Source organism: Nesoenas mayeri (assembly GCF_963082525.1).
Source record: "Nesoenas mayeri genome assembly, chromosome: 27".
Classification (NCBI taxonomy): Eukaryota; Metazoa; Chordata; class Aves; order Columbiformes; family Columbidae; genus Nesoenas; species Nesoenas mayeri.
This window is the reverse complement of record NC_137555.1, coordinates 4311184-4333339: the sequence shown is the minus strand read 5'-3', so window position 1 is coordinate 4333339 and position 22156 is coordinate 4311184. Positions and strand designations below refer to the sequence as shown.

Below are 22156 nucleotides of genomic sequence, written 5' to 3'. Positions count from 1 at the left end.
GCAAACCAGGGAAGGACAAACCCTGCGGGTCCCTCGCTGGCGAGCAGCACCTTGAGCCTCCCGACTGCGCCGGGGTGACCGTGCCACACACCTCCCGCGAGCCAAAGTCCAGGAAGTGGCAAAATAAAACCTTCAATGAAAATTATCTGCCGCTGGGTTGGGCTCAGCTTATCAGAGCCGGATTACTTGGGGCTACACTGAGGAACAGCGATACGACGGGGTTTATCTGCAGGGCTGTTAGTGTGGGGGTGGCGTGGGGTTGCGCACGGGTGAAGGGTGAAGCTCAGCACGTTTTGGGGGAGATCTTTGCCCTCTCGAGCACTCGCTCCTTTGCTCACCCCAGTCCTGTCCCACAGACCAGGGACATCCCTGCGTTCTGCCCTTCAGGCTTTTTTAGTGACAGGGGGTTTGTGCTCTTGGTACCAAAGAGGTGATGGGAGGAAAGGACACGGAGTGAACCCGCCGGGTCCCCGCGGTGTCCAAACCCACCCGTCCCGCCGCAGCTGCTCCCCGTCCCTTTGCTCGCAGTGACCCAGTGAACTCCCACTGCTGGAACTGAGGGGCCACAGCTGGACACAAGATTGCAGGTGTGGTCTCCCCAGGGCAGAGCAGAGGGGCAGGAGAACCTCTCTGACCTACTGACCACCCCCTTCTCACCCACCCCAGGTCCCATTGGCTTCCTGGCCACAAGGGCCCAGTGCTGGCTCATGGTCACCCTGCTGTCCCCAGGACCCCCAGGTCCCTTTCCCCTACGCTGCTCTCCAACAGCTCATTCCCCAACTTATACTGGACCCTGAGGTTGCTCCTGCCCAGATGCCATCATAAAATCATGGAATCGTTTTGGTTGGAAAACTCCCTCAAGCTCATCGAGGTGCCCAGACTTTGGTTTTGTCGCCTTGTCCTGGGGACGTCCCCCACTGTCACCGCTCCCCAAACAGCGGCCAAGCCCTTTAGCCGTAGGAAATGACGCTGGGAGTGATTCCTGCTTGAAAAGATTTGTGTATTTACACAAGATTTGCAGAGCTCACGCTGGTGCTCGTCCAGGTGCTGGATTAGCTGCTTGCTCAGGGCTCTAATCCCAGCAGATCCGGACGTGTTTCCCATCCCTGCCGGGCACCTTCACACTCCCCATGCTTGAGAACCAGCTCCAGGGGGGTGGATTTTCCCCTCCTCCATCACCAGTTCAAACTGGGCTTCTCCCAGTACAAACTGGGCTTCTCCCAGCCCTTCCCTATGGGTTTGCTGTGCCCAAGTGTCTCACCGATGGGATCTGAAGGCGGCGTTTACTGATTTATCTACAACCTGGTGGTGTCTAGGGGGAATATTTGTTCCCAATAATGTCATGTATCATGGCAAATAATTTGGTTTTGCAGAGGGTTCAAACCATCAGGAGAAACGCTGCTGGTTGGAGACACTGGAATAAATGTGGGGTTGTTTCCTCAAGACAGGACACGTGGGTGATGAAAGGCTGTGAGAGGAGTGTTCGCAGTGAGGAAAAACCCGCAAAATTCGTGAAAGTGTGGAAAAAAGAGCTGGAGGGTTGTAGTGGGAAGGTGGGGAGTGACAAAAGGATCGAGCTCCCACATGGATGCAGGAAAATTCACAATTAAACCAGATTTATACTGGCTGCAACATTAAGCCTCATGCTTGTGTCACTCTCGTTCTGGTAAAAAAAGGGCTCAGATTATCACCCATCAGCTCTTATTACCTGGATAAAGATTTGGGATATTTTGGGCACCGGATACTTACCTGAGGGTAAAATATAGAATAATCCGGATCAGCTTAACTGCCTTTTGAGTAGCAGCCCAACACAAACCACTTTAGCCTGAGGCTGGAGGTGGTGCTCACAAAGTCCTCCCTGTGCCACAGCCAAAACAAGGCCTGGAGCGTCGATTCGGGGTGTCAGGGGGGAGCCCAGAGTGAGAGGTGGGAAAAAATGCGCCAGGGGAGGTTGAGGTTGGATGTGGGAACAATTTCTTCCCCAAAGGGCTGTGGGGCATTGGAACAGGCTGCCCAGGGCAGTGCTGGAGTCACCAGCCCTGGAGGGCTGGACAGACGGACACGAGGTTCTCAGGACATGGGGCAGTGCCGGGGGTGGGTTATGGGTGGACTTGATGAGCTCGAGGGGCTTTTCCAACCAAAGTGATTCTGTGATTCTCTGCTTTATGGCACTATTTTCCCTTCCCTTCCCTTCCCTTCCCTTCCCTTCCCTTCCCTTCCCTTCCCTTCCCTTCCCTTCCCTTCCCTTTGTGCCAACCTAGTGTGTCAAAAATCAACCTCCTCATCCCCCGACCCCACATCACACGGTCCAAACCACAAATGATTCTTCTGATTTTATTGACTCCTGGTTTCACACGATTCCCCCACCTTGGAGAAGGCTTTGATGATTTTCACGAGCTTATCCCCGCAGACAGAAAGGTTGGATGTTTTTAATCACTAAAGGAGGGAGTGCTTGCACCATCACACATCGCTGGGTGTTGGGGGGATAAAGCAGCACCAAAATATCATCAGCATCACAGGGCACCCTGATCCTGCTGCTCTCTCTACAAGGCATGACTTAGAGAGCACCACACAGCTAGCAACCACCTTAAGCTGCTTCTAAATAGCTTTAAACCTGGCTTAAATCCCTGATCTTGGTGTAGAGATCCACTTACTCCACCGCCCGTTGAGCCAGATCCTTCCTGAGGGACTGTGGCCATGGGCACCTTTGTTAAAATACAGCGATGGGGCTGAGATTGGGGTGATTTGGGGATTATTGCCCCTCGATTAAACGCAGCTGGTTCCCGCCCAGCAGGGCTTTACCAAACCTGCCTGGACAGGCCCGTGCATGGTTTCGTCTCAGGGAGGTGCCACAACCCCTGGGGCTGCCAAGTCCCACGTGGAGTTTCATGAGCCCAACAAAGCTTTACAAGCCCAAAGTCACCATCTGAGAGGGGGAAACCACCCCTGGGAGGCTCAGCCCCCTCAGCCCAGCAGGTCTGGGGGATGCAGGTGGAGGTTGATGTTCTTCTGATGGTTCATGTGGCCCTCGGACACTGGTGGGGATCAAGCGACCACGGGTGTTGCTGCTGGAAGCTGTTGGGTTTTGCCTTCTGGTGGTTTTGGGGTTGTTTTGACTTCTCTCCTGCCCACAGCAGCTCTTGGATCCCCTCATCCCTACGCCAGGAGAAGGGGTTTGCCCTCTAAAGGGTGTCCAGGGGTCAGCAGTGGACATGGCAGTGGAAAGAGCTCTAGGTGGGTAAGGTCCAAGGCAAGCGAGCTGGGAAGGGGAACAGCGTCTTCCTGGGCTGTTGTCTTGGCTTTGTGTTAGAGCAGGACATGCTACGGGTCATTGAGAGCGGAAAATAAGGCATTGGGGATGACCTGGGGGGAGCGGAAGGTCCTGGCCGGTGGGACGCCAGGTGTTAGTCCTTCTTCGAAGACTTGGCGGCATCCGTGCGCCTTTTCAGCCACATCAGATCGATGTAGATGTTGCGCTTGAGGACGGCGCTGGCGCACATGAAGGCCCCGTGCATGGCGCCCATGAAGCCGGCCACGCTCATGTCTTGCCCTGGAAGACAGTGGGAGGCGGCGATGGCCACAGCCGTGGTGGGGACCAGTGAGCAGCCCACGGTCTGTGTCCCCAACTGACACTCAGTGCTGCTGGATGTCACCATCCCCAGCCACCGCTGACCAGCCCCAAACACTGTTCACCAGCCCCAACCACCACTGACCAGCCCCAACCACTGTTGACCATCTCCAACCACCATTGACCACCCCCAACCACCACTGACCATCTCCAACCACCACTGACCATCCTCAACCACCACTGACCATCCCCAACCACCACTGACCATCCTCAACTACCACTGACCATCCCCAACCACCACTGATCATGCCCGATCACCGCTGACCATCCCCAACCACTGTTCACCACCCCAACCACCACTGACCAGCTCCAACCACTGTTCACTGTCCCCAGCCACCACTGACCATACCCAACCACCATCCACCTCCCAGCTGCTCCTGTGACAACCCTTGGGTCTGACTGAAGGTTTTCTCCCCCATCTCCTGCTGCCCCAGAGGTGTCCTCATGCGAGAACATGGTGTCTGGATGGTGGTACCTGTCAGGTAGAGGTTGGGGACATCTGTCTGTGGCCTCAGGGTGGAGATGGTCTCAGCCTGCAGGCGGGCGATGTTGTGGTCCATTCCATAGAACTCCCCCTTGGCGCTGGCAATGTAGTGCTGGTTGGTGAGGGGTGTCCCTCCGGAGATGTACTCGATCTGGGGGGGTGACAAGGGGACAACATGGTCAGGCATGATGGGGTGGGGTGTCTCATGCTCCAGAACGCTGTGTTCCTGGGGTACAGGCTGGGCCAGGTTTGCTTGAAGACCTTTGCTTGGTGGCTCTGGCCAAGTTTAGTGCCAGGATGGTCCTGGAGAACCATCGGAACCCCCTTGCACCACGTGTGGTCAGGAGGCAGCGGTGATGGGACGGGGCTGGGTAGACGAGGCCCAAGAGAGGAGCTGCAGGCCCCGTGAACCCCGGGTTTCCTCACCCTGTCCTCGATGCGAGGGTAGAGCTTGAAGACGGCCTGCATGATGACGTCCACAAAGGCCTTCTTCAGGTCCTCGTAATCATCTCCCCGCTTGTTCACCTGCTCGTCCTTCCACTCCTCGAACCACTTGTATTTGGCGAAGGTCAAGATGGAAATGGTGGATTTACCTGCAGCGGGACAAGGTTGGGCGGTTGTCCCTCTGTCCATCCGCATGGCGCCGTTTTGCTGCCACAAACCCAAACCTCCCCATGCAAACCCCCGTGTGGCCCCAGGTCTTTGTGGTCCCATGTCCTTCATCCAGTTGTCTTGGAGGCCACTTCCCACGAGCAACCTCCTCAGTGGCTTTGAGGAGAAGCTCCTCATTTGCAGCCAGCAAAAGAACCAAAACCCAAGAGTTCTGAAGCCGCTCCCAAGCGCATGTGGTTGAGTTTCAGCCTTTACCTGGGTGCCTCGTGTCCCAGGTGGGGTCCTTGGCTGATGGGCAGGTGATGAAAATGAAAGGGATGAGCTTGGCGGCTTCTTCTCTGGAAGCGCTCAGGTAGCGATTCATTCTGCAGAGAGATGCAAGGGTTTGAGGTGGGATTTGGTGAAAACCTTCCCCTGAATCATTGCCACAGCTCAATGCCCACCCGGCCAGGACCTGCCCAGAGCATTTTCTGAGTCACCGCCCAGGAATTCATCTCCCTACGCTTAACGAAGCACGGCTAAGTTGAAGCCAAGCCTACATTTCATCCAGGTCGTTTCCTAGGTACAGGTAGTAGTTGGTGGCCTCCAGCCCCAGCTCCTCCTTCGAACCGTTAAGACCCACGAAGACGCTGAAACCCCCTTCACCGTGTGTCACCAAGCGAAGCTGAGACTGGATCCCTGCAAGATGAAGGGGAAAATCAGTATTTTTTGAGGTCCTCAGCTACAGGGACACGGTTTCTCCTAGAAGAAGCCCCATTCATATCTACGTTGGCTTGTAGAACGGATTTATCTCGAAATGCACAGTGTGTGTGCTCAAGGGTTGGGACGGCAACTCCTGCAAACTGCAAGGATAGCGGCAGCACCATGATTGCCTGGAGGGGCTTTAGGGGACATGTGGCTTGAGATTTTGCTGTATTTAATTACTTTATTGGGTTCGAATGCACTGCAAACGTTGAATTATTGTAGACCAAGACTATATCATTGCCCAGAAAGCTCTTCTCAGCTATGTCCCTTCCTACCCAACCATGTCCCCTTCTACCCAACCATGTCCCCTTCTACCCAACCATGTCCCCTTCCACCCAACCATGTCCCCTTCCACCCAACCATGTCCCCTTCCACCCAACCATGTCCCCTTCCACCCAAACATGTCTCTTTCCACCCAACCATGTCCCCTTCCACTCAACCATGTCCCCTTCCACCCAATCACATCCCCTTAAATCCAACTGTGCTCCTTCCCAAGCGAACCGTGTCCCTTTCCACCCAACCATGTCCCCTTCCACCCAACCGTTCCCCTTCCAAAGCAGGAAGGAGCTTTCATGGCACCACCAAACACAACTTTAAGTGGACATTTCACCACCTTCCACCATTTTTGGGGCACTCCGCTGGGGTGTTTAGGGAAATCACACAGCGATTTGCTCATTTTATAGCCAGTTTCAGCAAACTAATTTCATTTTGATTGAAAACCCTGTGAAGAAACGTGTGGCCTTTGGAATGTCGTGAAAAAAGCCACTGTTTTTTGCTGATTTCTAGCAAATAATTATAAAGAAGTCGCTTTTTTGACGTGGCGTAACCCCAACGAAACCCAACGCTGCCGCGTTTTACCGGGTAGAGCCCGCGCCTCCGCCGGCAGGAGCCGTTCGTAGGTATTGAAGATCCCGGCGTCCGAAATGATAACGGGGGCATAGATATTCACCAAATCTTGGCCTTTCTTGACGCTCACACCTGGAATGGAAAGGCGGGGGGTTATAAAAGCAACGCGGCGGTCGGGAGGAGATGTGGATGCCCCATCCCGCGCCGGCGCTCACCGCAAGCCCTGCCCTGCGAGTCCAGGAGGATCTTCTGCACCGGCGCCCGGCCCAGGACGTTCCCACCGGTTTTGCGGATGACGTTGATGGTGTGGAAGGCGATTTCCCCGCTCCCCCCTTTGGGGTACCAGGCGCCTTGGAGAAAGTGGTTGACCAGGATGCTGTGCATGGAGAAGGACGTCTTGGAGGGCAGAGTGCCTGGAAGAAAAGGGGCAGAATAAGGTGGATTTGTGGCAAATTGTGGTTTTGTGGCTTATACCGAAGTTTTTAGGGCAGGGAATCACAGAATCATAGAATCATTCCAGTTGGAAGAGACTCTCAGGGTCATCAAGTCCAACCATGCTGGTGAGGAACAACGGGTGATCAGCACATGGAGGAGCAGGGACAGTGACAGACATGGTGGCTGGTGGCATGAGATGAGGTTCTTAGGGACGCACGTTGGGTCAATGGCTGACGTGGCCTGGTTGACGTGACCAGCGTTGGCCAAACGGTTGGACCCCATGACCCTGAGGGGCTATTCCAACCCCAAACGGATTCCATTCTCATCCCTAAGGAGTTTTAACGTCACGTCCCCGGGTGACCTACCGTAGGTGGGGAAGATGTAGCAGAGGACGGCTCGGAGCTCGGGGTTGGTGGTCAGTCCGTCCACCACGTCGCGGAGGCTGCGCGTGGCCAGGTGGCAAAAGGGGACGAATCGCGGCAGCAGCCCCGAGCGGCACAGCAACCCGGCCAGCGTGCGCGGCAGCGCCTTCAGCACGTTCAGCACCGTGGCCCCGCGGCTGGCGCTCTGCGGAGGGGACGAGGTTGCCACCGAGCGGCCACCCCCAGGAGGAAGGTGGATGACCCTGGTGTGGGCTCAAAAAATGCTCCAAAGTGGCTTTTTCGCCTTAAATTTACAGCGGAGAGGCGACAGCATCTCTGAAGTGCTGCATCTCGGGGGGTTGCGGGCAAGGGGAGCGACTGTTCACCCCAAAATACACCCCCTGCGGCGGAGGCACCTGTGCCAGTGTGTACTGGCAGCTGGCACTGGGAGCTGGCACGGAGTACTGGGAGCTGGTATCTGACACTGGGAACTGGTACTGAGTACTGGGAGCTGGTGTTCGGCGCTGGAAACTGGCAATGGGAGCTGGTACAGGGTGCTGGGAACTGACACTGGGAGCTGGTACCGAGCACTGGGAGCTCATACTGGGCACTGGGAGCTGATGGTGGGCACTGGGAGCTGATGGTGGGCACTGGGAGCTGATGGTGGCACTGGGAGCTGATGGTGGGTGCTGGTTGCTGATGGTGGCACTGGGAGCAGGTGCAGAGCACTGGTTGCTGATGGTGGCACTGGGAGCTGATGGTGGGCACTGGGAGCTGACGGTGGCACTGGGAGCTGGTATCTGGCACTGGGAGCTGATGGTGGCACTGGGAGCAGGTACAGAGCACTGGGAGCTGGTATCTGGCACTGAGAGCTGGCACTGTGCGGCGGTTCCAAGGCATAAATTAATTAACGCTAATTGAGCAGGGCTTGCTGACAGTTCCCATCACTCACAGGGAGCAGCGAGAGCACAATCCCAGGGACCACGACTCTCGCGGGGAGGGGGTTAAAACTGCAGGTGGGGGGTTTTGAGGCAGAAAAGGGAGATTTTGGGTGTCTCTCAGCACTTTTGTGGCCAGGCTGCGCCACACCGTCATTCTCTGCAGTTACCCAGCGCCGGGGGGGGTGTGTAGGGGGGAATTTCTCCTCCCCACACAACCCCACAGAGCCAAAACCCCCTCCCATCCCCTCCCCGCACCCCCCTCACCTGCACCAGCCGCTGGAACTCATCGATGGCCGCCTCCTCCCCGGGAAACTGCTCCTTCAGACCCTGGTAGAACTCCCTCTTTCCCGAGTAGATGCGGTAGGTCTTGGCGCTGCCGGGCTCCCCCAGCACGATGGCGTCGTAGACGTGGGGCAGCCGGGCCCACTCCAGCTGCCCCTCGGTGAGCTGGTCCAGCATGAACCGCGTCAGGGAGCCCTCGTGCATCCGCCCCACGTAGTGGATACCTGAGAAACGCGTTTGTGCTGCGGTTTATTTTGTGTTATCTTACACCCCGGGGTGCTCAGGACCTGCCTCTTGTTTCTTCACCTCACCCCGGGGGGGGAAAGGGAAGAGCCGGGACACACACGTCTCCCACTCTAGGTCAAGGGGGAAACGAGCGCTCGCTTGGGGCTTATTGAGCGGCTTTTAGGGGTTTTCTTACCCATTAATATATTTCCTGTTTTATATCGTCGTAAATAATTAATCCCCAGCTCAAGTGGCGCACAAAACTGGACTTTGTGTGGCCAGAAGGAATTTGCCAAGGGAGATGTGCGCTGGGTTACACCCCCTGTACTGGGGGGGTTCTATAGGTGATTCTATAGGGGTGTGACAGCACCTCGGATTTGGGGCGTGTGTGTGATATAACATCACCCGTGCAGAAAAAGCGCTTGTATAACACAACCCAGGGCGCGGGCCGGGGACACCCACGCTGGGTTTGGGGCGCGATTCCCCCCCCGCCCGGCGGCTGAGCCCCCCAACCCCTGCAGCGAGTTGTTGGCCGTTACCGGTGTCGAACTCGTAGCCCTTCTCGGTGAAGGTGTGGCAGCAGCCCCCCAGCTTCCCGTGCTGCTCCAGCACCAGCACGCGCCGGCCCGCCTTGGCCAGCAGCGCGGCGGCCGCCAGCCCCCCGATGCCGCTGCCCACCACGATGGCATCGAGACCCTCGGGGACTTTATCTGCCGAGAAAACTGCGGGGGGGGTGGAAACAGGGGAGTGGGAGAGTCAGCGGTGGGATGTGGTACCCCCCGAGTGGGACCCCCAAGATCCTGCTTAGGGGTGATGGCACTCGGGGGGTGATGGCACCCTGGGGGGGTCATAGAGCCCCAGGGGCTGATGATGTGCTGGTGGAGGAGATGGCACCCTGGGAGGTGATGCCACCCTGGGGGGGGATGTCACTCTAGGGGGGACATGCTGCCCCATGGGGTGACACTGCACTGGGGGGGTGATGCCACCCTGGGGGGTGGTGCCACGGCAGGGGGGGGATGTCACTCTGTGGGGGACATAGAGCCCCAGAGGCTCATGATGTGCTGGTGAAGGAGATGTCACCCTGGGGGGGATGTCACCCTGGGGAGCTGATGCCACCTTGGGGGGTGATGCCACTGTGCTGAGGGGTGATGCCACCCTGGGGGGGCGACACTGCCCTGGTGGGTGATGCACCCCCCCCAGTGAGTGATTCCCCACAGTGGGTGCTGCCCCCCACCCCAGTTAGTGATGAGCTCCCGGTGGTGCTGCCCCCCAGTGGGTGACGCAGCCCCAATAGGTGCTGCCCCCCCGGGTGAGTGATGCCCCCCCGGTGGGTGACGCAGCCCTAGTAGGTGATGTCCCCCACACCCAGTCAGTGACACCCCCAGGTCAGTGATGTCCCCCCGGTGGGTGCTGCTCCCCCATCAGTCAGTTCTGCCCCCCGGTGGGTGCTGCCCCCCCATCAGTCAGTGCTGCCCCGGGGTCAGTGCTGCCCCCCCATCAGTCAGTGCTGCCCCGGGGTCAGTGCTGCCCGGCAGAGCTCCGGGATCCGGGGTCCCGTTCCCGGGGTCCCGTACCTGTCTTCACCACGGTCCTTCTCACCGCCTTGTCGGTGACGATGGGGGCCGGGGGGCGCCGGGCATCGGCGGTGAAGGGGCTGGGGCCGCTGCCGGTGCCCCAGAGCAGCCGCAGCAGGAACAGCAGCAGCAGCAGCAGCGCCAGGAACAGCAGCGCGCCCGGGCCCAGCATCGCGATCTGCCCGCCGAGCGGCCGCGCCGGACACGGCACCGCGGGGGCGGGGCCGGGCGGGGGGCGGGGCCGGGCGGGGGGCGGGGCCGGGCGGGGGGCGGGGCCGGGCGGGGGGCGGGGCCGGGCGGGAGGCGGGGCCGGGCGCTGGCGGCCCAGAGCGGGCACCGGCAGCTGGTACCCGATACCGGGAGCGGGCACTGCACACTGGAGGTGGTGCCGAGCGCCGCGAGCTGATACTGGGCACGAGGAGGTGGCGCTGGGAGTTGGCACTGAGCACCGGGAACTGTTATCTGGCTCTGCGAGCTGCTGCTGAGTACTGGGAGGTGGCACTGGGGACAGGGAGGTGACACTGAGTACTGAGAAATGGCACTGAGTGCTGGGAACTCTTATCTGGCACTGGGAGCTGGTGCTGAGTACTGGGAGGTGGCACTGGGCACTGGAAAATGGCACTGAGAGCTGTACAGAGTACTGGGAGGTGGCACTGGGCAGAGGGAGGCGACACTGAGTACTGAGAAATGGCACTGGGAGCTGGCACTAGGTACTGGGAGGTGGCAATGGGCACTGGAAAATGGCACTGGGAGGTGGCACTGAGCACCAGGGGGTTGACACTGGGCACTGGGAACTGGCAGCGGGCACTGGGAGGCGACACTGAGTACTGGGGAATGGCACTGGGGACGGAGACACGACACTGGGAGGTGGCACTGGGAGCTGGGGGTCAGTACTGGGAGCTGATGTCTGACACTGGGAGGTGGCACTGGGAGCTGGGGGTCAGTACTGGGAGCTGATGTCTGACACTGGGAGGTGGCACTGAGCACTGGGAGCTGATATCGGGCACGGGACACTGGGCTCTCGGAGCTGGCGCTGGGCACTGGGAGCTGCTGGCGGCACTGGGAGCTGGTCCCGAGCGCTGGACGCTGGAACCGCCACCTGGCCCGCCCAGCAGCCCTGCCCGGCCTAAGCGAGCGGCCGCGTTCCCCGCCGTTTGACCCTCCCGCGCCGCCGTCGTCCCCCAGCGCGGTGCCTGCCGGGAGCTGTACTCCCGTGTGCCGGGGCCCGCGGCGCGGGCTACAACTCCCAGCATGCAGCGCGGCCGCGCCTGCGCACTGCGCGCCGGGGAGCGCGGCGGAAGGACGGGCCGGGGGGCGCCGCTTCCGGCGGCCGCGGGGTCAGCGGTCGGCGGGGCAGAGCGCGGAGCGGCCCGGTCGGGACCGGGAATGGGCCGGGAACAGCGGGGCCGGAGCCCCCCGGGTCCCCCCGGCTCCCCCGGTTCCGCCGCCTGAGGCTCCGCCGCGCTCTCCCCGCAGGCCATGAGCGGCGCCGCCGCGGGCGCGGAGCGGCCTGAGCAGCAGCAGCGGCCCCGCCCGCCCGGCGCGGCGCTCCCGGTGCGTGTCCCCGTGTCCCCGTGTCCCCGTGTCCCACACCCCGCACGGTGTCACTTTATTTCTCCATTTCTGGCGCTATAAAAGGGTCTTTCGGGATAACGAACCCGCTCCTCGCGGTACCGGGGCCGGTGACGCCACCGGAACGGGTCTGGGGGGGGGGGAAGGGGCTGAGGGACCAGCTCAGGGGTTCGGGGGCACCCCGCGGTTTGGGGGCTGTCCCCACGGGTTCTGTCTGTCTGCCCCTGGGGGTGACAGTTCTGTCCATCTGTCCCCACGGGTGACAGTTCTGTCTGTCTGTCCCCACGGGTGACAGTTCTGTCCATCTGTCCCTGTGGGTGACAGTCCTGTCCATCTGTCCCTGGGATGACAGTTCTGTCCATCTGTCCCCATGGGTGACAGTTCTGTCCATCTGCCCCTGGGGGTGACAGTTCTGTCCATCTGTCCCTGTGGGTGACAGTTCTGTCCATCTGCCCCTGGGGGTGACAGTTCTGTCCATCTGTCCCTGTGGGTGACAGTTCTGTCTGTCTGTCCATGGGGGTGACAGTTCTGTCTATCTGTCCATGGGATGACAGTTCTGTCTGTCTGTCCCTGTGGGTGACAGTCCTGTCCATCTGCCCCTGGGGGTGACAGTCCTGTCTGTCTGTCCATGGGGGTGACAGTTCTGTCTATCTGTCCATGGGATGACAGTTCTGTCTGTCTGTCCCTGTGGGTGACAGTCCTGTCCATCTGTCCCTGGGATGACAGTTCTGTCCGTCTGTCCCTGTGGGTGGCAGGTCTGTCTGTGGGGTGACAGTCCTGTCTGCCTGTCCCTGGGATGACAGTTCTGTCCGCCTGTCTGTAGGGTGACAGTTCTGTCCCTGGGATGACAGTTCTGTCTGTCTGTCCATGGGGTGACAGTTCTGTCCATGGGGTGACAGTTCTGTCTGTGGGGTGACAGTTCTGTCCGTCTGTCCCTGGGATGGCAGTCCTGTCCGTCTGTCTGTGGGGTGACCATTCTGTCTGTCTGTCCCCGCTCAGGTCTCAGCCGTGGGGCAGAACCGGCTCCTGCAGGTGCTCGTTCAGGGGGACCCAGCGGGTGAGCAATTCCTTTGGCCCCAGTCCCGCGGGGGTTTTTTTGGGGGGGGAAAACCCTGGGGGGCCCAAATTGACCCTGATGGTCCCAGCACGGGGCCGATGGGCAAATCCAGCTCCATATCGATGAAACCTTCACCTCGTTTTGTCCCAAATTCACCTCGCAGGGGACTCTGGGGGGGAAGTTTTCCCCAAAAAAGGGTAAATTCTGCCCTGGGGGGAGGGAACACTCCCCCCCCCCCGGCTCTGACCTCAGTTCTGTCCCAGCAGAGCCCAGTGAGGAGCTGCAGCGAGCGCAGGAGCAATGGGAGGCGCTGGAACAGACCCAGGCGGGTACGACTTGGGGGTCAGCGGGTTGGGGGGCATTTTTTGGGGGGATGGGAGACCCACAGTCACCCTGTTGCCGTATGACAGTGGGAGCGACCCCCCCCCACCGCACCGGCCGCTTTGGCGTTGGGCGGGAGCTCGTTTGGACACCGAGAAGCTGCAACGTGGGGGCACCTGTGACACTGCGGGGGGGCACAGGTGACACCGGAGGGGGTTTAACACCATCCTCTCCCTCCCCGCAGGGCTGGGGGGGCCGTTGGCCGCTGCCCCCCCGCCAATCTCCTTCCAAGAAGCGCTGCAGTTCTTCCAGAGCGCCGACCTCTCCCAGTGCAGGGTACGGCCCCGGGGGGGCCCTTTTTGTAAGTAGGAGGGGGCAGCGCCGCCCAAAACACCCCCCGCGCTCCCCCCGTTTCCTCCCACCCCCCTCCCAGGACTGTCCCAAATGGTATTTTGGGTGTTTTTTGGTGTGTTTGTCCCCGCAGCGGCAGGCGCGGGTGCCGGGGGGGGCGCGTGGCCTGGCCGCGCTGCTGCGCTGCCTCACCGGGCCCCCCCGGCTGCGGCGGCGGCTGCGGGAGGAGCGGGAGCTGGTGCTGGCCATGGCCAACTGTGAGTGACATGGGGACATGGGGACCCCCACGTGTCCCGGGGGGTGCGGGCGCCACGGGATATGGCACCAGGGGGTGGGGTTTTATACCAACGGGGGGTTTATTACATTCCAAGGGCTGTTTTTTAGGCACCAAGGATGAATTTTTGGGTTCCAAAGGGCTGGATTTTGGGTTCCAAGGGGTGTTTTTAGATGTCAAGGGGTGTTTTTTAGGCACCAAGGATCAATTTTTGGCTGTCAAAGGGCTGGATTTGTGTTTCCAAAGGGTGCTTTTAGATATATTTTGGGTTCCAAGGTGTGTTTTTAGGTATAAGGGATGTTTTTTAGGCACCAGGGACTCATTTTTGGGTGTGAAAGGGCTGGATTTTGGGTTCCAAGGGGTGTTTTTAGATATCAAGGGCTGTTTTTTAGGCACCAAGGACCAGTTTTGGGGTGTGAAAGGGCTGGATTTTGGGTTCCAAGGGGTGCTTTTAGATATCAAGGGGTGTTTTTTAGGCACCAAGGACCATTTTTTGGGTGCCAAAGAGCTGGATTTGTGTTTCCAAGGGGTGTTTTTAGATATCAAGGGCTGTTTTTCAGATGCAAAATGATAATTTTTAGGTGCCAAGGGCTGTTTTTTAGATGTTGAGGGATGTTTTTGAGATACCACGGGTGTTTTTTAGATGCCAAGAGATGTTTTTATGTGCCAAGGGTTGATTTTAGATGCCAAGGGCCACTTTTCTAGATGCCAAGGGATGTTTTTTAGGCACCAAGGACCATTTTTTGGGTGCCAAAGGGCTGGTTTTTAGGTTCCAAGAGGTGTTTTTTAGATGTCAAAGGGCATTTTTTAGGTGCCAAGTGGCATTTTTTGGTGCCATGAAACATCTTTAAGATACCAGGGCACCTTTTTAGGTGCCGAGGGGTGTTTTTCAGATGCCAAATGATGCTTTTTAGGTACCGAGAACCAGCTTTTTAGGTGCCAAAGGCTGTTTTTTAGGTACCGAGCGCTGCATTTTACCTGCCAAGGCAGATTCTTAGGAGCCAAGTGCCATATTTTAGATGTCGAGGGCTGTTTTTTGTGCTCCAAGCGCTGGCATTTAGATGCCAAGATGCATTTTCTAGGTGCCAAGTGCTGCTTTGCGGTGCCGAGGGGACGTTTGTTAGATACCAAGGGCTGGGTTTTAGGTTCCGAGGGGTGTGTTTTAGGTTCCGAGGGGTGTTTTTTAGGTTCCAAGGGGTGTTTTTTAGGCACCAAGCGCTGTTATTCACCCTCTGGGGGCTGTTTTCTCCCCTTCAGGTGCCCTGGATGACAGCGAGTGGGTTCACATGCGCATCCTCCAGACCATTTACACGCAGCTGACGCGCTCCCGGCTGAGCTGCCCCCGCTACGGCCCCCACTGGGAGGAGCTGGGCTTCCAGGGTCAGAAAACACCCTAAAACCATCAAACCCACCCAAAACCCACCACCCCATGTCCTAAGAACCTCATCTATGGGTATTTTAAACCCCTGCAGGGATGGTGACTCCAGCACTGCCCTGGGCAGCCTGTTCCAATGCCCCACAGCCCTTTGGGGGAAGAAATTACCCCATATTTCCAACCTCAACCTCCGCTGAGGCCGTTTCCTCTTCTGGCGCTTGTTCCATTAAGACCCCTCATTAGCGAGCGCTCTCTGCGCCTAATGAGCTGTCTCCGGGGTTTATTAATGAGACGCTCTGTTGAGAAAAACAACGCGATTAACGATTAACACCGTCACGCGCCGTGTTTTCAGCCGCTTGGCCGGCGAGGTAAATAAACCGGGTTTAAATGAGGCCTAACCGCCCCCCCCGGCTCCGGGATGCGATCAGCTCCTGCTCCTCTGTCCTAACACATAGAACTGGTTTTAAACATCAATTCGCACACCCCGCGGTGGGGAGAGCTCAGAATTCCCAATTCTGGAGAAATGTGGGGAGCGCTCGGTGACGTGTCCATTTGTCCCCACCAAAGCCAATTCCTCCCCTCTTTTTCCCCTCCACCCGCGATTCCTCCGCCCTTGGGGACACGGGGGGTGACAGCGGCTGCTCCTGCCCCCCCAGGCGCGGATCCCGGCACCGACCTGCGCGGGACGGGGATGCTGGGCCTGATGCAGATGCTGTTTTTCGTCCTGGACACGCAGACGCTGCCTCTGGCTCACGACATTTTCAAACTATCGCAACACGAAACTCAGGCAGGTCCTCCCCGCGCGGGATCGACGCCGTTTTGGGGAAAAAGAAGCGCAAAAACCTCCTCTTCAGAACTAAGGCTTGATTTTATTTTGCCCAAAGGCTCCAAGTCTTGGATTTATTCCGGGAATTGGACTTTTTCTCACATCTTGGTGCAGATTAGAGATTCATTTGCAGGTTCTCAGCTTGGAGCTGAATTTACATGGGTTAAAAGTTCTGGAGAAGCGGGTGAAGCGTGATGTGAAAATGCAAGCGAGTGGAGCTTGTTTCCTAAAATTTAGCGTTTTAATCTCAGCTATAGTTGGGTTTAAGCCTGGATTTAAGCTGGGCTTGCCCCGCAGCAGCCTGGATCAGTTGTATTGCTATTCTGCCGTCATCGTCCCACGCGTTTGGGCGGCAGAAAACAGTCGGAGGTTTTGATCCGTCCCGGTTGCTCTGACGCTCCTTTTCTTGCAGAACTTCCCGTTTTGCCTGATGTCCATCAACATCACCCGCATGGTGGTGCAGGCCCTGCAGGAGGACCGGCTCTCCAGGTGAGATCCGCTCATTCCGGGCGAAATTCGGCCGGTTTTGGGGTCTCCAGACAGCGGCTGAGCTGTTTTCCGCGGTTTCCAGGGTGTGCAACCGGCGGCAGGAGGTGATCGCCGTCATCAACGACCTCTACGCCGCCGCCTTCCTGCAGCTCTACCGCGTATGGAAGCAGCAGCACAAAACCATCGCCGACTCCGCTCCCCTCCTCCGAGGTGACATCTCCCCGTCCTCGTCGCCTTTGTCCCCATCCCCAAGAGGGTGACGCCCCAACAACCCCCAAATGTTCCTCGTTTCACCGTCACGCTGAGTTCTTCAACTCTTAATGCCCGTGGGGTGGTTTTTACCTCAATTTTGTGTCTCAAAGATGAGCACGTGGCGCTGGGAACGTCCTGTGTTGTGGTGGGTGACGAATGGGGACATTTCTCACTCCCCGGGTGGGTTGTGTAGGGTTACACAGAACCACAGAATCCCGGAATGTCAGGGGTTGAAGGGCCCTGGAAAGCTCATCCAGTGCAATCCCCCCATGGAGCAGGAACACCCAGATGAGGTTACACAGGAAGGTGTCCAGGCGGGTTGGAATGTCTGCACAGAAGGAGACTCCACAACCCCCTGGGCAGCCTGGGCCAGGCTCTGACACCCTCACCCCAACAAGTTTCTTCTCAAATTTAAGTGGAACCTCCTGTGTTCCAGTTTGAACCCATTACCCCTTGTCCTACCATTGGTTGTCACCGAGGAGAGCCTGGCTCCATCCTCCTGACACTCCCCCTTTCCATATTGATCCTCATGAATGAGTCCCCCCTCAGTGTCCTCTTGTCCAGCTCCAGAGCCCCAGCTCCCTCAGCCTTTCCTCACACGGGAGATGCTCCACTCCCTTCAGCATCTTTGTTGCCCTGCGCTGGACTCTCTGCAGCAGTTCCCTGTCCTGCTGGAACTGAGGGGCCACAGCTGGACACAAGATTCCAGGTGTGGTCTCCCCAGGGCAGAGCAGAGGGGCAGGAGAACCTCTCTGACCTACTGACCACCCCCTTCTAACCCACCCCAGGTCCCATTGGCTTCCTGGCCACAAGGGCCCAGTGCTGGCTCATGGTCACCCTGCTGTCCCCAGGACCCCCAGGTCCCTTTCCCCTACGCTGCTCTCTAATAGGTCATTCCCCAACTTACACTGGAACCTGGGGTTGTTCCTGCCCAGATTCAAGACTCTACACTTGCCCTTGTTCTATTTCATTAAATGTTTCCCTGCCCAGCTCTCAGCCTGTCCAGGTCTCTGATGGCAGCACAGCCTCCAGTGTCACCACTGCTCCCAGCTTGGTGTCATCAGCAAACTTGCTGACAGTCACTCTGTTCCCTCGTCCAAATAATTTATGAATATATTGAATAACACAGGCCCCAGTTCTGACTCCTAGGGCACTGCACTAGGGTTTGTAGCAGAGCTGTAGGTGGTGTGTTTATCGTTAATTAACCAGCGGGGTTATTACATCCCGATGTCGCCACGGCTGCAGTTTTCCCCCGGGGTGTTTTTTGGGGCGCTGTGGTGGTGCTGAGCTCATCCAGTGGGTTTCACACAGAGATTTCCACGATGGCGACTTCGGCGCTTTGCCGCGACCCAGAAATAAAACCCAGATCCAAACCTCGCACCACAAGCGTGTTTTACCCTCGACACTGTCCGGGTCTCGCCGTCCCCCCTCATCGCTGCTCTTTCCTCCCCAGAGCTGGAATTATCCACCAAAAGGAAACCGAAGCAGCTGCTGAGGGCCCTGCAGACCTACGTGAGCCTTCGGCCTCGCTCCTCACCCTCCGAGGCCGAGGAAATCAACTTCACGGGCATCTGCGATCCGCACATCGAGCTGGAAGGAGACGCCCGGCTGGTTTGAGACACATCGGGGGGCGCTCAGAAGCCACCGTCACCCCCCGCAGAGGCGGCCGGTGCAGAGCGGGGACGGGTTTGGGAGCTGGGGACACCACCACAAGTCCATTTGTTTGGCTCAGAACCCCCCAAACGGTGATGCAGTCCTTCCCTGCGAGTCCGCGGGAGCGAATGCGGAAAACGGGGTTTGAGGCTGGTGCGTCCGTCTGTCCGGACTCCGCGCGTCTGTCTGTCCTCAGCCCGAATACAGAGCCCAATGGTGGCTCCTGAATGGAATCGCGACTCCGGCAGCACGCGGGGGGGCAACACCTTTAATTTGTCCCATGGCTGGGCAGGGGGGCTGCTCGTCCCCCCCCGGGTGTCACTGTGAGCGTCACCACCTCCAGGTTGTTAAAAAGAGGGGGGAAAAGTGGCTTTTCTTGCCACAACGGTGACTTTTGGACTTGGATTCGCTGCTGATCCCTGCAGGGAGCGGGGGGGGTGGGTTCTGCCCCTCCCTGCCTCAGTTTCCCCCTTTGTGAAACCAGTTCCAGCCCCGGGTGCCACGTGGGGACGAGTGACAGCGGTGACAGCGGCTCCGGCCCCGACGTGACAACCAGCGGGTGCTTAGAAACGCTCCAAAAGCACCTTCAGGCCTCAAAAAGAGAGGAAAAAAGGCAAAAAAGCCATGATTTGGTGCGTTTGAACACGAGGAGCTGGGGGACAACAGAACGATGTGTCACCGAGCGGCTGCTGGGGGCCGTGACCCCCCCCGAAACGGTGACACCGCCCCCAGCTGAAAACACCGAATAAATGGGTAAAAAGGGTCCTGGTGATGTGGGTTTTTTCTCTTTTAATCCTGAATTATCGTGTAAATGATGGAAGGAGTGGGGAACAAAGCCCCCTTGGGGTGTTTTTGGGGGGTGGAGAGCGAGGCCTGGGGTCCCCGGGGAGGGGGAGGATGGGGGTGCTGGGGGGACCCACAAACTGGATGGGGGGATACAGGTACCGGAGAAGGGACATGGATGCCCGGGAGGGATGTGGGTACCAGGGGAGGGATGCAGGTGCCGGGGGTGGTGTTGGTACCCGGGGTTACACGGGTACCGGGGAAGGGACACGGGTGCCCGGGGGTGGCAATGTGGGTACCGGGGGGGGATGTGGGTATGGAGGGGGAATTTGGGTACCGGCGGGATGCGGGTACTGGGGAAGGGACACACATACCCGGGAGGGACACGGGTACCAGGGGGGGACCCCGGAGCGGATCCCGGCCCCGCCAACGGCCTCGTTGGTGTCCCCCCCCGGTCCCGCCCCGGAGCGGTGGTTCAGCCCCTCCCGTGCCACTTAAAACCCGGCGGAGGCGGCGCCGGCGGCGCAGAGACCGAGAGCGACGGGACCGGCGGGACCGGGACTGGGACCGGGACGGGAACGGGGACGGGCGGGGACGGGCAGCGCAGGTACGGGCGGGCAGAATAAGGGGGGCGGGCAGGGGAGGGGGCGGGCAGAGGTGCGGGCAGAGGTGCGGGCAGAGGCACAGGCAGAGCTACAGGCAGAGGTGCGGGCAGAGGCACAGGCAGAGCTACAGGCAGAGCTACAGGCAGAGGTACAGGCACAGGTATAGGCAGAGGTTCAGGCAGAGGTACAGGCAGAGGTACAGGCAGAGGTGCGGGCAGAGGTTCAGGCAGAGGTACAGGCAGAGGTTCAGGCAGAGGTACAGGCAGAGGTACAGGCAGAGGTGCGGGCACCAGTGGGGACCGGCAGGCAGGGAACAGGCAGGACAAGGGTGTGGGCAGGATAGGGGCACAGGTGGGGACACGCAGGCAGGGACACAGGCAGGGGTCACACAAACGGGGATACACAGACAGGGACATACAGACAGGGACACACAGACAGGGGCACACAAACAGGGACACACAGACAGGGACACACAGACAGGGACACACAGGCAGGGGCACAGGCAGGGCAGCCATCCCCGCAGGCAACATGACAAGTGCCCCCGCCGTCCCCCAGCGCCCCCCAACCCCGTCCCCCCCGGGCCAGCCCTGAGCCCCATGGGGACAGTGGCACCATGGGGGGCGCGGCGAGCGGGTACTCGGCCGCGGCCACGGCCGCCATCGCCGCCACCATCACCTTCCTGGTGCTGTTCACCATCGCGGGCAACGCGCTGGTGATCCTGGCCGTGCTGAGCAGCCGCGCGCTGCGGGCGCCGCAGAACCTGTTCCTGGTGTCGCTGGCGGCCGCCGACATCCTGGTGGCCACGCTCATCATCCCCTTCTCGCTGGCCAACGAGCTCCTGGGCTACTGGTACTTCGAGCAGACGTGGTGCGAGATCTACCTGGCGCTGGACGTGCTGTTCTGCACCTCGTCCATCGTGCACCTCTGCGCCATCAGCCTGGACCGGTACTGGGCCGTGAGCCGCGCCGTGCCGTACGGCGCCCAGCGCACGCCGCGCCGCGTCAAGTGTGGCATCGTGGCCGTCTGGACCATCGCCGCGCTCATCTCCCTCCCGCCGCTGGTCTACAAGGGGGGCGAGAAGGCGGCGGCGCCGGGGGGGCGGCCGCAGTGCAAGCTGAACGAGGAGGCCTGGTACGTGCTCTCCTCCAGCATCGGCTCCTTCTTCGCCCCGTGTCTCATCATGATCCTCGTCTACCTGCGCATCTACCTGATCGCCAAGCGCCGCTCGCGCTGCCGAGCTGCCAAACCGCCGCGCTCGGGGGCGCCGAACGTCACCCCCGCGCCCGGCGCCGAGCCCCCGGCCACCCGCCCGCCGGCAGACAGGACGTCGCTGCTGAGCCCCGAGGAGCCCCCGGTGACCCCCGGCCCCACGGCCGCGCCGCCCGGGGGACGCCCCAGGGACACTTTGGCCACCGGGACGGGGCGGGTGGTGCTGGCGCGGCGGGCGCCGGCGTTGAGCGCGTGGCGGCGGAAAACGCAGCTGAACCGCGAGAAGCGCTTCACCTTCGTCCTGGCCGTGGTCATCGGCGTCTTCGTCCTCTGCTGGTTCCCCTTCTTCTTCCTCTACAGCCTGGGCGCGCTCTGTCCCCAGCACTGCAAGGTCCCCGACGGCGTCTTCCAGTTCTTCTTCTGGATCGGCTACTGCAACAGCTCCCTCAACCCCGTCATCTACACCGCGTTCAACCAGGACTTCCGCCGGGCGTTCCGCCGCCTGCTCTGCCGCCGCCGCGCCCCGACGCCATGGTGAGGGGCTCCAGCGCCCCCGTCCTCCTCCTCCTCCTCCTCCTCATCCCGTGGGTTCGGGGGGTTTGAAGTCCCACCCGCAAAAGGGACAACAGGTTGTTTTCCCCACCCCGCCTGCTCGTGCCAGATTTCCCACGGGGACACGCAGCGCCGCATGGTCCCACGGCGTGGGGACACCCCGGTGACCCCCGGCCTTTTAACAATAAAAGATATTTTGTAATAGGAAAAGAAACGTCGCTTTTTGTTAAGGAGGGGGGTGCGGGGGGGTATTTGTGTCCCCGGGGACCGTTGGGGACGGGAGCCGCGGCCGGGACGGGTGGCCGGGGACCGTGCGGGAACACGGTGTCTGGGAGGGGACGGTTATTTATGGCAGCGCCGGGAAAGGAATAAATAATGGTAATTAGGGAAAAAAGCCCCAAATGACCCCAAAGAATAAATCTCAGCAGCTGTCAGCCCAGGGGACATTGAACCTGACAGGGGATGTGGACAGAGCCTGGGGGTGGGAGCACCATGGTGGGGGATTTGTGGGTTGTGGCACATATTGGGGTGTTGTGCCCCACACCAGGGTGACCCACACCAGGTATGGTGACCCACACCGGCATGTCGTGACTCACACTGGGGGGTTGTGACCCACACTGGTGCACCGTGACTCATGATGGCACATGGTGACCCTCACCAGCAGCCAGTAACCCACACCAGTACGTGGTGACCCACACCAGTGT

The 22156-nt window shown here is 59.6% G+C and overlaps 3 protein-coding genes across 6 annotated transcripts; 2 read left to right on the top strand and 1 right to left on the bottom strand.

Moving 5' to 3' along the window:
- Window positions 1-2456: 2456 nt before the first annotated feature.
- RETSAT (retinol saturase) lies at window positions 2457-10305 on the bottom strand (the record flags this gene model as incomplete). The annotated part of the gene is made up of 11 exons (XM_080360283.1): window positions 2457-3550; window positions 4104-4263; window positions 4539-4705; window positions 4980-5089; window positions 5264-5402; window positions 6327-6446; window positions 6530-6727; window positions 7115-7316; window positions 8317-8558; window positions 9099-9281; window positions 10134-10305. 11 exons carry the CDS (start codon window positions 10303-10305, stop codon window positions 3405-3407), a joined length of 1839 nt encoding a protein of 612 aa, XP_080216409.1. The 3' UTR covers window positions 2457-3404.
- A 453-nt stretch (window positions 10306-10758) lies between these two features.
- ELMOD3 (ELMO domain containing 3) lies at window positions 10759-19051 on the top strand. 4 transcript variants are annotated; one of them, XM_080360354.1, is made up of 10 exons: window positions 10759-10843; window positions 12705-12762; window positions 13029-13091; window positions 13328-13444; window positions 13568-13691; window positions 14966-15088; window positions 15740-15870; window positions 16322-16398; window positions 16481-16608; window positions 18104-19051. In XM_080360354.1, the coding sequence occupies exons 1-10, from the start codon at window positions 10821-10823 to the stop codon at window positions 18265-18267; spliced, it is 1008 nt and encodes a 335-aa protein (XP_080216480.1). In that variant the 5' UTR covers window positions 10759-10820; the 3' UTR covers window positions 18268-19051. The 4 variants fall into 4 exon arrangements, 3 of the variants coding, with proteins under 3 accessions (XP_080216480.1, XP_080216479.1, XP_080216481.1); XR_013923396.1 differs by lacking the exon at window positions 10759-10843 and adding an exon at window positions 11415-11687 and having other exon boundaries at window positions 13328-13419; window positions 16481-16795; window positions 18104-18190; XM_080360353.1 differs by lacking the exon at window positions 10759-10843 and adding an exon at window positions 11415-11687 and having other exon boundaries at window positions 13328-13419.
- Window positions 19052-20304: 1253 nt separating this feature from the next.
- ADRA2B (adrenoceptor alpha 2B) lies at window positions 20305-21438 on the top strand (the record flags this gene model as incomplete). Its single annotated transcript, XM_080360282.1, has 1 exon — window positions 20305-21438. One exon carries the CDS (start codon window positions 20305-20307, stop codon window positions 21436-21438), a length of 1134 nt encoding a protein of 377 aa, XP_080216408.1.
- Window positions 21439-22156: the final 718 nt, after the last annotated feature.